Genomic DNA, 14569 nt, shown 5'->3' on the forward strand with positions numbered 1-14569 from the left:
CATTCAAACTGTTTTTATAGGAGCTGGAAAAAGAGCCAATATAAAGAGAGTGGGAAGGTTCACTCATCGTTACTGCTTCCAGATATATATAAATAGCTATAGCCTACCATCACCACCCCTCCCACCTCAACGCAAGCCAGATGATGTTAGACAGGTAAATTGACGAACCTGCCGTAAGGGCTGGGAAAATGACAGTTTTTACACAACGAAATTGCAAACTAACGTGCATTTGACATTTGTGCCTCCTTATTAACGCCAGCCGAGAATAGAGCCCACAGTGTTCCTAGACAGCTATTTGAAAGCAGAGGTCCTAGGAGGAAACCAGTGGTGCTGTATTGATACCATCCAAGAGTAACAGGGCTGGATTAATATTTCAACAGGCCCAGATGCAGCCTGGCCTCAGTCTTTTCTCACCATGAATAATGTATCTGAGGGGGGAGGGGAGGGAGCCTGGTGCCTTGAAAGCTGGTGGATTTTAAATGTTTTATTTAAACTTTATTTAACTAGGCAAGTCAGTTAAGAACAAATTCTTATTTACAATGACGGCCTACCGGGAAACAGTGGGTTTACTGCCTTGTTCAGGGGCAGAACAACAGATTTTTACCTTGTCAACTCTGGGATTCGATCCTTTTGTTTACTGGCCCAACGCTTTACCCACTAGGCTACCTGCCGCCCTGGAAAGGGGGCTGGGCCATGTCATTTAGACCAGACACTTCGCCTTTTGGAGTGGCTGGTGTCTCAGGATCTGAAGGGTGAGTGGCTAAGGTCTATATGGAGAACCATTTAAGGAGGCTGATTGTGACTAGATTATAAATGAGAATATGTTGAGGACTGGGGTGAGAAGTAAGCAGAAATGGTATCTGGGCCTGACTTCAACAGGTCAAAGGTTTGTTCTGAATCTGCTGCTACAGCCCTAAGCCTGTTCAGGAGAGAAAAAACAGCAGGATACATTTTGAATAGTATTCCAGTCCACCATGTTAGATACCAGCCATGAGACTGGGTGCAGGATGGGGAGCACTACACCATAGCTGAACTTGTTCAGTTCAGAAGAACTATTCAACCACTTTGAATAATTGAAGCCAAGTGGTGTTGGAGAGTGCTATGGTAATGAGAGTGAGCCAGGGTTCAGGGAGTACAGTCACTTCTAATAGCGTCTCTTTTGACCTCCGGATCTCCTTGTCTTAGAAAATAACACACTTATACTATCCTGTAAATACTAATTAAGAAACAACTCCAACTTTCTTTGCACATTAACCTGGTGTGAGAAATGGCTGCATTGATTAAAACTGTGTATTTGTATTAAGAAGTAGCCTTGTCACAGTTTTGGCTTCTCAGTGCCCCGCTGTCTTTTCCCCCCAGGGTGCCTCTGAAGGTGGAACAGGCAAACAATGCCCGGGACGCCCTGGCCAAGGCCGTGTACAGCTGCCTCTTCGATCACGTGGTCAGGAGGGTCAACCAGTGCTTCCCCTTCAACACCTCCTCCAACTTCATTGGGGTGCTGGATATTGCTGGCTTTGGTAAGTATGTCGTTCTAGAGCAGTGAGTTTCTCTGTCTGTCTTTTCTGTCTGACAGAGGAAAAAAAACAATCTAGCCATCTGACCATTCATTTATCTGGTTGGCTTTTGTATCCTGCATGGCCTCACATAAACTCTTATCTTTCTAAAAACTTTACTGACTTAATTGGATATATACAGTACCAGTAACTGCCTGAAGACGAGCATTCTTCATTCCCACACTGGACGTGGCAGATCATTTACACTGTCATGTTCTTACTTCCCCCCTCCCCAGAGTATTTTGAGCACAACAGCTTTGAGCAGTTCTGCATTAACTACTGCAATGAGAAGCTGCAGCAGTTCTTCAACGAGCGCATACTAAAAGAGGTGAGTGATTGATGGAGACTTGTGGGGGGCTCGGAGGTGGGTTGCTAGTGTTCTTTAAGCTCTGGACTCCCACTGAAGACCCAGGAGGATGTCGGTCAACAAGCTAAAGATGTGTGACACACGCAACACATAGACACACACAGCCTGTGCGGTCTCTCCACAGACCCACACACAGCCTGTGCGGTCTCTCCACAGACACACACACAGCCTGTGCGGTCTCTCCACAGACACACACACAGCCTGTGCGGTCTCTCCACAGACACACACACAGCCTGTGCGGTCTCTCCACAGACACACACACAGCCTGTGCGGTCTCTCCACAGACACACACACAGCCTGTGCGGTCTCTCCACAGACACACACACAGCCTGTGCGGTCTCTCCACAGACACACACACAGCCTGTGCGGTCTCTCCACAGACACACACACAGCCTGTGCGGTCTCTCCACAGACACACACAGCTTGTGCGGTCTCTCCACAGACACACACAGCCTATGTAATCTCTCCATAGAAGTCACTCTACACGTTACATTCATTAGAATGGTGATGTTTCTGTCTGTGGAGATGAGTGTTTCTCTTCTCTACTGGGGACTCCTGTTTTATTCATTGATTTGCAAAGGTCTCCGATTAACAATCGATAATTGAATTTTAAGGAATTTTCACAACGTTTGAACTAGATAAAACAGAGATTTGTGTCTGTTGGCCTGAAATGATCCAGAAATATAAGGAAATAAAAAGCAATTTTCAGTACTTGATTCAGTAAGTCATGAGTGTTGCTAGATCTACACTAAATAACATTTTATTTGTCACATGCGCCAAATACAACCGGTGTAGAAATTGCAGTGAAATGTTTACTTACAAGCCCTTAACCAACAATGCACTAGCCCTATTAGGAGGATTAAAAAAGATCTGAGCCAGCATCAGTGGTTAGGAGAAACATCTTACTTCAGTGTTGACTTGCAACTCTTTCTGCAGGAGCAAGAGCTGTATCAGAAGGAGGGACTGGGAGTCAGTGAAGTTCATTATGTCGACAACCAGGACTGTATAGGTGGGTGCCACTGCCAAACCATTTTCACCTTACTCCATAGAGCCATTTTTTTGTTTACAAGCAGACGTCACATTCGAGTGATGTGCACGCATTCTTGCGTCAAAAAGCCCTGTAGCAGAATAGCAATATGCAGATATGTCGGGATGGGACCTTGACAAACTTAAGTGAGTGATGACCATGAAAAAGCAAGACGGATGACTAGAGCTATGATCAGCACGTTATTATTCTTCTGGTTTTATATAGCTCTAGTTGGGATATTTTACCTTGCCTTGCTGGCTTGGTATTTGTTATTGATCCCTATGATCTGTTGCCAAGGCAGCAGCTACTCTTCCTGCGGTCCAGCAAAATGAAGGCCGTTATACATTTCAACAGATTTAATTTTGGATTACATTTCAGAACAGATTGCATTTCATGACAGATTTAATTTCAGACGACATTTCGCAACAGATTTCATTTCAGACTACATTTCACAACAGATTTCACAACACATTAAGTGAGGTAGTTTGCTAGGTATTCTATCCTCCGAAGACATCTGCGATGTTGTAGACAATAAACATCTGATTACGTGTTTGTTAACTTGAACTGCATTTGAAGTTGGATGTTGTTGTATTGACTCCATAAACACTCCCCTTTCTGGGGCCGAACTGCGCTCACGACTTCTCATGACACAGCTGGGAGGGAAATGGGTCTATGTATTATTACACAGATCTTGTTGTGTATTTCTTCTGCAGTAAGCTGTGAAGCCCATTGAGATGTCTATGCTATATTTCATTCTATGGTGGAGCTCTTACATACCCCAAAATCTTTCTAATATTGCACTTACAGTATATCTACATAGATGCCAGGATATTTCCCAGAACCTGGTTCTCACATAATCTAACTCCCCAAGAGCAGCTCCTAAACTATTTGGTTGTTTTAATATGTGAGACAGCACACTTTATAACAAGTCTCTAGGTGATGCATACTGTACCTGTACTGTAGGCTCCAAGGTCAAACATAATGTAAGGACTGGCTATAGAAAGAAAGAGATGAGATCTGTTTCTGGACTGGCTATAGAAAGAAGGAGATGGGATCTGTTTCTGGACTGGCTTTAGAAAGAGATGGGATCTGTTTCTGGACTGGCTATAGAAAGAAGGAGATGGGATCTGTTTCTGGACTGGCTATAGAAGGAAAGAGATGGGATCTGTTTCTGGACTGGCTATAGAAAGAAGGAGATGGGATCTGTTTCTGGACTGGCTATAGAAGGAAAGAGATGGGATCTGTTTCTGGACTGGCTATAGAAAGAAAGATTGGATCTGTTTCTGGACTGGCTTTAGAAAGAAGGAGATGGGATCTGTTTCTGGACTGGCTTTAGAAAGAAGGAGATGGGATCTGTTTCTGGACTGGCTTTAGAAAGAAGGAGATGGGATCTGTTTCTGGACTGGCTTTAGAAAGAGATGGGATCTGTTTCTGGACTGACTATAGAAGGAAAGAGATGGGATCTGTTTCTGGACTGGCTTTAGAAAGAAAGAGATGGGATCTGTTTCTGGACTGGCTTTTGAAGGAAAGAGATGGGATCTGTTTCTGGACTGGCTATAGAAGGAAATATGTGATCTGTTTCTGGACTGGCTATAGAAGGAAATATATGTGATCTGTTTCTGGACTGGCTATAGAAGGAAAGATTTGGGATCTGGGTCTGGCTAGAGATGGCCTCTAAGAACCAAACAGAAGGAGAGGCAAAGAGAATTGTGAGTGCGCACGTTGTAGAGATTGGAGTGGAAATCTCCAGCAGCAGGAGGAAATATAGAAATATGATTGACTTGAATCCCTGTATGTTTAACATGCTGGCCAAACCACTCGCGCATGTTGATTTTGTTCCCCCACACCAGACACGATAAGGTTATGCAGGTTGAAATATCAGAACAAACTCTGATCCAAATATGTTAATTTGGGGACAGGTCAAAAAGCATTAAACATTTATGGCAATTTAGCTAGCTAGCTTGCTGCTGCTAGCTAATTTGTCCTGGGATATAAACATTTGGTTGTTATTTTACCTGAAATGCACAAGGTCCTCTACTCCAACAATTAATCCACAGATAAAACGTTAAACCAAATTTGTTTCTCGTCATCTCTCCTCCTTCCTTCAGGCTTCTTTTTCTTCTTTGGACTTTTTATGGCGGTTGGCAACCTGCAACTGGAGTGTGGACGTCAGTTCATCTTTCAATCACCCACCTGGGTATATGCTCCTAAACACCAATGAGGAGATGGGAGAGGCAGGACTTATAGAATAGAACCAAGTTGTATTTTAGCGCCTGGCCACACAGACGCTCGCGAGCAGTGTGGGGGCAATGACTGAATAACATGTATGTGTACATTCATTTTGCAACGCATGTGACGTGTCCGGTCTGGTCAGCATGTAATGTTTAAGGCTCATACAAGATATGATGAGATGAGATACAGACTGGCAGAGGTGCAGACTGACGGAGAAGTAGCCCTCCACAGAGCACTCACACTTTCCAGAAACTGAGATTGGCTGAAACAGTTTGGGCTCATTCCCTACTGCTGTGGGCTTAACAATATAACTTATCCGGTGCTAGTGACTTGAGGGCACCACAACATTTGGCTCTTCATTAAACCAGGAAGTTTCCATCGCTGAGGGCTCTGAATGGAACCGGTCAGTGTAATGAGTGAGTGTCAGTGTTCTTTGAACCCCCTGAATTGGGGAGAGAGACTGAGAACTCAGCCAGGCTGCCTGTGTTTTCACAACCCCACCTCCAGTGAATGGGATAAAACGTCTCGTTGGTGGCAAGGTGAACCATTTTAGATTTGTATATCAAACAGAGTTATGAATAACGTTTATATGACTTGCAAATGACCTGCTGGATGTCCATTTAAATATATCATCAATCTCCCCCCAATTTATGCACAGGTGCCTAATAATGCAAATGTATTGGTGTGCCTCCGTCAGATCCTATTCCAAACATCATGTACTGAATTAATAATTCACTGGGACGTATTATGATGAACATCTGGATAAACAAGGCATTGTCCCTCCAATTTCAACACCAGACGGCTCAGACCACACCGCACAGCGAAACCAGACGGCTCAGGCCACACCGCACAGCGAAACCAGACGGCTCAGGCCACACCGCACAGCGAAACCAGACGGCTCAGGCCACACCGCACAGCGAAACCAGACGCCTCAGGCCACACCGCACAGCGAAACCAGACGGCTCAGGCCACACCGCACAGCGAAACCAGACGGCTCAGGCCACACCGCACAGCGAAACCAGACGGCTCAGGCCACACCGCACAGCGAAACCAGACGCCTCAGACCACACCGCACAGCGAAACCAGACGCCTCAGACCACACCGCACAGCGAAACCAGACGGCTCAGACCACACCGCACAGCGAAACCAGACGGCTCAGACCACACCGCACAGCGAAACCAGACGGCTCAGGCCACACCGCACAGCGAAACCAGACGCCTCAGGCCACACCGCACAGCGAAACCAGACGCCTCAGGCCACACCGCACAGCGAAACCAGACGCCTCAGGCCACACCGCACAGCGAAACCAGACGCCTCAGGCCACACCGCACAGCGAAACCAGACGCCTCAGGCCACACCGCACAGCGAAACCAGACGCCTCAGGCCACACCGCACAGCGAAACCAGACACCTCAGGCCACACCGCACAGCGAAACCAGACGCCTCAGGCCACACCGCACAGTGAAAGATACAAAGGTTGTCAATGTTGCCAGGGAAAAGGAACATTGAGTCACTGACCGCTCCTCTCTGGAATAGGATAGAATATACCTTTATTGTCCACACAGTGTAGACATTTTGCATATGGCTTCACACAGTTACATTGACAAACTTGTAAAAACGCTGATGGAATTACAACATTAGGAGCACAGGACTTTTTACATTTAATTTCCCTCTTTGGGATCAATAAAGAACTTTCTTATCTCAACAATTGGACTTGAACTGAACATGCTGCTGACTGCATCTGTAATAATGCATCTTATTTATTACCATAGACCTGGTGGAAGCCAAGCTGGTGGGCATCCTGGACATTCTGGATGAAGAGAACCGCCTACCGCTGCCCAGCGACCAGCACTTTGCAGAGGCCATCCACAGCAAGCACAAAGACCACTTCAGACTGACGGTGAGAGCTTTGGGTAGAAGTTGCCTGCAGGCACGTATCTGGGATCAGTTTACCCATCCTGGATCCTAACTTGAACCATTTATATTGAAAAATGCTAAACTGACCTTGGTTCAGCGTTTAGTCAACTGATACTGCCTTGTCTAACCAGATCTTCATGCCGAGGGGTCAGAATGGTATTATAATAGACGTTCTGCTACTTTTTCTATGTGAAACACGAGAGCTATTGTGAACCAGCAGCCCCATTCCCTTAGGGAACTTTTGTTCCTTTTTCTATACATTTTTAACAGGTGTAAAAATCCTGTTTGAAATGCTGCATTGGTATCAATTCAGACCAAAGGATTAGACTGGGCCGGCTGCAGATGTTTTTAGGTGATATTAATCATCCCTTTCATATTGAGAAGAATATTCTCTCAGTTGTTTATGGTTGTATAATATTAATCATAATGCCATACCACCAGAGCTAGGTGAGTATCCTTTTATAAATAGTATCCACGCACAATGTAAAATCATACTGTCATGCAAATTGATGAGGGTCTTATAGACATGTACACACACACAAACCCACCAACACACACAAACCCACCAACATACACACCAACACACCCACACACATACATTCACACCAACACACATACACACACGTACACACACACACACAACACACGTACACACACAAACCCACCAACACACGTACACACACAAACCCACCAACACATGTACACACACAAACCCACCAACACACACACACACCAACACACACACACCAACAGACACACACCAACAGACACACACCAACACCATCACATACCAACACACACCAACACCATCACATACCAACACACACCAACACCAACACACACCAACACCAACACACACCAACACCAACACACACCAACACCAACACACACCAACATCAACACACACCAACATCAACACACACCAACAGACACACACCAACACCAACAGACACACACCAACACCAACACACACCAACACCAACACACACCAACACACACACACCAACAGACACACACCAACAGACACACACCAACAGACACACACCATCACATACCAACACACACCAACACCATCACATACCAACACACACCAACACCATCACACACCAACACACACCAACACCATCACACACCAACACACACCAACACACGTACACACACAAACCCACCAACACACGTACACACACAAACCCACCAACACATGTACACACACAAACCCACCAACACACACACACACACACCAACACACACACACCAACACACACACACCAACACACACACACCAACAGACACACACCAACAGACACACACCAACACCATCACATACCAACACACACCAACACCATCACATACCAACACACACCAACACCATCACACACCAACACCATCACACACCAACACCATCACACACCAACACCAACACACACCAACACCAACACCCACCAACACCAACATCAACACCAACACCAACATCAACACACACCAACATCAACACACACCAACATCAACACACACCAACATCAACACACACCAACATCAACACACACCAACAGACACACACCAACAGACACACACCAACAGACACACACCAACAGACACACACCAACAGACACACACACACACCAACACACACACACCAACAGACACACACCAACAGACACACACCAACACCATCACATACCAACACACACCAACACATCACACACCAACACATCACACACCAACATCAACACCAACATCAACACCAACACACACATCAACACCAACACACACCAACACCAACACACACCAACATAAACACACACCAACATCAACACACACCAACACCAACACACACCAACACCAACACACACCAACACACACCAACATCAACACACACCAACAGACACACACCAACAGACACACACCAACAGACACACACCAACAGACACACACCAACAGACACACACCAACAGACACACACCAACAGACACACACCAACAGACACACACCGACACACACCGACACACACCGACACACACCGACACACACCTACCAACACCTACCAACACCTACCAACACCTACCAACACCTACCAACACACACCAACACCTACCAACACCTACCAACACCTACCAACACACACCAACACACACCTACCAACACCTACCAACACCTACCAACACCTACCAACACCTACCAACACCTACCAACACCTACCAACACACACCAACACCTACCAACACCTACCAACACCTACCAACACCAACACCTACCAACAGACACACAAACACACACCAACACCCACCAACTCATACCAACACCAACACACACCAACACAGTCATACACACGCACCAACACACATACACACTTACACACACACACCGACACACATTCACGCACACACCAACACACATTCACACACACACCGACACACATTCACACACACACACACCGACACACATTCACACACCGACACACATTCACACACACACACCGACACACATTCACACACCGACACACATTCACACACACACCGACACACATTCACACACACACCGACACACATTCACACACACACCGACACACATTCACACACACACCGACACACATTCACACACACACCGACACACATTCACACACACACCGACACACATTCACACACACTGACGCGCACACACACCGACACACACATACACACACACACCGACACACACATACACACACACCGACACACACATACACACACACACCGACACATACATACACACACACCGACACATACACACACACACACCGACACATACATACACACACACCAACACATACATACACACACACCAACACATACATACACACACACACCAACACACACCAGTACATACACACACACCAACACATACATACATACATACACACCAACACATACATACATACATACACACACACCAACACATACATACATACATACATACATACACACACACACACACACACACACACACACACACACACACACCAACACACACACCAACACATACATACATGCACACACACCAACACATACATACATGCACACACACCAACACATACATACATACATGCACACACACCAACACATACATACATGCACACACACCAACACATACATACATGCACACACACCAACACATACATACATGCACACACACCAACACATACATACAGGCACACACACCAACACATACATACAGGCACACACACCAACACATACATACAGGCACACACACCAACACATACATACAGGCACACACACCAACACATACATACAGGCACACACACCAACACATACATACATACACACACACCAACACATACATACATACACACACACCAACACATACATACATACACACACACCAACACATACATACATACACACACACCAACACATACACACCAACACATACATACATGCACACACACCAACACATACATACACACACACACACCAACACATACATACATGCACACACACCAACACATACATACATACACACACACCAACACATACATACATACATACACACACACCAACACATACATACATACACACACCAACACATACATACATACATACACACACACCAACACATACATACACACACACACACACACACACACACACACACACACACACACACACACACACACACCAACACATACACACACACCAACACATACACACACACCAACACATACATACACACACACCTACACACACATACACATACATACACACACACACATACATACACACACACCAACACACATTCACACACACCGACACACACACCAACACATACTCACACACCAACACATACATACACACACACCAACACATACATACATACACACACACCAACACATACATACATACACACACCAACACATACACACCAACACATACATACATACATACATACACACACACACACACACACACACACACACACCAACACATACATACATGCACACACACCAACACATACATACATGCACACACACCAACACATACATACACACACACACACCAACACATACATACATGCACACACACCAACACATACATACATACACACACACCAACACATACATACATACATACACACACACCAACACATACATACATACACACACCAACACATACATACACACACACCAACACATACATACACACACACACACACACACACACACACACACACACACACACCAACACATACACACACACCAACACATACACACACACCAACACATACATACACACACACCTACACACACATACACATACATACACACACACACATACATACACACACACCAACACACATTCACACACACCGACACACACACCAACACATACTCACACACCAACGCATACACACACAAACCAACACATGTACACAGACACTATGTGAATTATGTAAAGAGGGTCTAATATAGTATGTTGCTGCTGTCTCTTCAGGTTCCTAGGAAGTCCAAGCTGGCTGTCCACAGGAACGTCAGAGATGATGAAGGATTCATGGTCAGACACTTTGCCGGAGCCGTGTGCTACGAGACGGTAACCGTCACGCACGTCCATGGTTATATGTCCATTTGCTCTTGGATGATTGGTTGATAACACTACGTCAACCTGTACTCCATTATATCTCAAACGTGGTGTAACCATTTCAAAAAAAAATTTTATAAATGTTTTCATTACAATATACAGCTTCTGCTGGTAATAGTCTTCTCAGCTTGTTAGCAGTATCACACATGGCAAAGTCTGTTAAATGTTTTGTGTATGCGTGGGTATTTGTTTTTGTGTGTGTGTGCGCGCATGTCTGCAGACCCAGTTTGTAGAGAAGAATAATGATGCTCTCCATATGTCCTTGGAGAGCCTGGTGTGTGAGTCCAAGGATAAGTTTGTGAGGGAGCTTTTTGAGAACTCCAACAACAGCAAGGACTCCAAACAAAAGGCTGGCAAACTCAGCTTTATCAGTGTGGGCAACAAATTCAAGGTGAGGAAGGAGACTGTAGCAGCATTTGGTTCTGAGATGTCACTTTGATTTCAAAATACCTTCTTCTAGTTCAAGTTCATTTGTGTAAGTGTTTTTTCGGGTCGCCCAAGTCCAAACAGTGAAAATACATTTTCGGGATGGAAAAACTTTCAGTGTAAAATATTTTTTAAGAATATAATCTTTGAGAACTAAAAATCACCAAAATAAAAGACAGTGAGGGAGAATTGAAAATTAGAAAAACCAATGAATTTATCACTATAGGATTTATGTTTGAGCAAAAGAACACAGCATTAGCCAGAATAATTGAATTGCAGGAAATTTGCTTTAAAACGGCAACATTTTCTCTCAGCAGCATGGCAAAAGTTGTAGTAGAACTGCAGGAAATTTGCTTTTAAACTGCAAACATTTCTCACAGCTCCAAGGAGAAATTGTAGATTTGCAGGAAATTTGCCAAGATAGGGGCTTCTAAAGTTGTCTCAAATTCAGACGGGCCCTGCCGTCCCCCAAGTTCCTTTTTGATGCAGAATAAGACCCTGGTGTTTAGTTTGTAGTCTAATCATTTTTCCTATTGCTTATTTCAGATGTTTTCTGACACAATGTTAGAGAAAACTGTGTACAATTTCCAACTTTGACCTTTGAAATTCTAACCCCTTTCCTCTCCCTGCCGCTCTCCTTGCCACTCTTCTTTCATCCTTCCTTTCCTGTAGGCCTCTTCCAGTCTCCCACCTCTTTTCCTGAGAAATCCTTCCTTTGTGGAAAAAGTTGGATAAAGTCAGCTAGAGAAAGGGTATGAAAAAGTCAGAAAGCAGCACAGGGCTAAAAGTCAGTCACGAAGAAGTATAGCTTCAGCCAGGGACAGAAGGTAACTTGTCTCACTGTTGATTGTTTCGATAACCCAGTACTGCATCAGCAGATGCGCACACACAGCGCACACACAGCACCCATTGCTGTTTTCCTATCATACTCCTCCTCCACCTGTCTTCCTGTATGGTCTGTTTGTGTGTGGGGATGCTTGAGTTGACGCTTTTATTAATAATTCATCACGTAAGACATGACAAAATTACCTGAGTGTAGCATTGTAGAGAAAAGAACAAGACGGGATCTATTCAGTTTGATTACACACAGGTGTGCTTTTATTAATAAAACATCAAATAACATTAGAAAAGTTAAACAATGTGAGGCAATCTATTGCAATGCAATGCTGTGAGGAAGGGAACATAGCGAAGTTAAAAAAAATATATATATTATGTTTTAAAATATTCATCTCTACTATTACCAGTGAAATATTGCCAAGTTGGGTCTTGCATACAGTCATTCTCTTGTGTTGCATAAAAGTATCTACATAGCACAGTTTCAGTAAATGTTTTATATATCTTGCGAAAACATTCAATTTAATTTAGGACTGTTGTAATCAAATCCTATTGAGAACAATGCAAATGGCTTCTGCAGAATCCTCCTGAGTCATGCATGGATCTTCTGCAGAATCCTCCTGAGCCATGCATGGATCTTCTGCAGAATCCTCCTGAGTCATGCATGGATCTTCTGCAGAATCCTCCTGAGTCATGCATGGATCTTCTGCAGAATCCTCCTGAGTCATGCATGGATCTTTTTTGTCTTTCTGTGTGCTGTTATCCCTCACCTGTCTTACTTTCTATTGGGTACGTCAGCATTATAACTAATAACTAATAACTTATCCCTCACCTGTCTTACTTTCTATTGGGTACGTCAGCATTATAACTAATGCTCTTTTCAGTTTTTAATGTGCAACGTCAAATATATTCCCAATTTGTTTGTAAGTGCTCCTAAGGACCTTCTTGTGCAGTGTGGTGGGACTCAGACTAAGTATTAAACAAGCTTCTTTTTCTGCCTGCCTTCACAGACCCAGTTGAACGTACTGCTAGAGAAGCTTCGCAGCACTGTGAGTATCTGTGTCGCCATATCTGATGTCCTCTCTCTCACACTGGTAGTCAGCAACTGGCCTGGGATCGCATCTGATAGATATGATTTACCTGTCTTTCAAAGGGTTCCAGCTTCATTCGCTGTGTGAAACCCAACTTGAAGATGGTGAGCCACCAGTTTGAAGGAGCCCAGATTCTGTCTCAGTTGCAGTGTTCAGGTATTGGCTAGGAGAGGAAGAACATATTCGCAAAACTATTATTAACACATTCACGGAATCATTTTAAAAAAGTTTTAAAAAATGCAGTACTTCATTATCCGTTATAAAGATTACTACGGACACACACACACACACAAACACCATTCTCTCCCCTTTCCTCACCAGGCATGGTGTCAGTGCTGGACTTGATGCAGGGAGGCTTCCCCTCCAGAGCCGCCTTCCATGAGCTCTACAACATGTACAAACAGTACATGCCTGACAAGCTCACACGACTGGACCCCAGGCTCTTCTGCAAGGTGGGTGGCTCCCCCAAGATCAGCATTCCATTTCATATAA

The 14569-nt window shown here is 44.5% G+C and overlaps 1 protein-coding gene across 3 annotated transcripts in view; it reads left to right on the forward strand.

Annotated features, from left to right (window-relative positions):
• Positions 1-14569, forward strand: part of LOC115172840 (unconventional myosin-VI) — a 106976-nt gene that overhangs the window by 61082 nt on the left and 31325 nt on the right. For 2 of the 3 annotated variants that reach the window (XM_029730638.1, XM_029730639.1), the window contains 9 exons: positions 1360-1517; positions 1790-1881; positions 2857-2929; positions 6951-7078; positions 11583-11678; positions 11947-12117; positions 13997-14035; positions 14140-14233; positions 14399-14529. In XM_029730638.1, the coding sequence (XP_029586498.1) occupies positions 1360-1517; positions 1790-1881; positions 2857-2929; positions 6951-7078; positions 11583-11678; positions 11947-12117; positions 13997-14035; positions 14140-14233; positions 14399-14529 (982 nt within the window). Of the gene's footprint in view, positions 1-1359; positions 1518-1789; positions 1882-2856; positions 2930-6950; positions 7079-11582; positions 11679-11946; positions 12118-12824; positions 12905-13996; positions 14036-14139; positions 14234-14398; positions 14530-14569 lie in introns of those variants that run through there. The other variant, XM_029730640.1, reaches the window with a different exon arrangement.

The sequence above is a fragment of the Salmo trutta genome, chromosome 33 (genome assembly GCF_901001165.1).
Source record: "Salmo trutta chromosome 33, fSalTru1.1, whole genome shotgun sequence".
NCBI lineage: Eukaryota > Metazoa > Chordata > Actinopteri > Salmoniformes > Salmonidae > Salmo > Salmo trutta.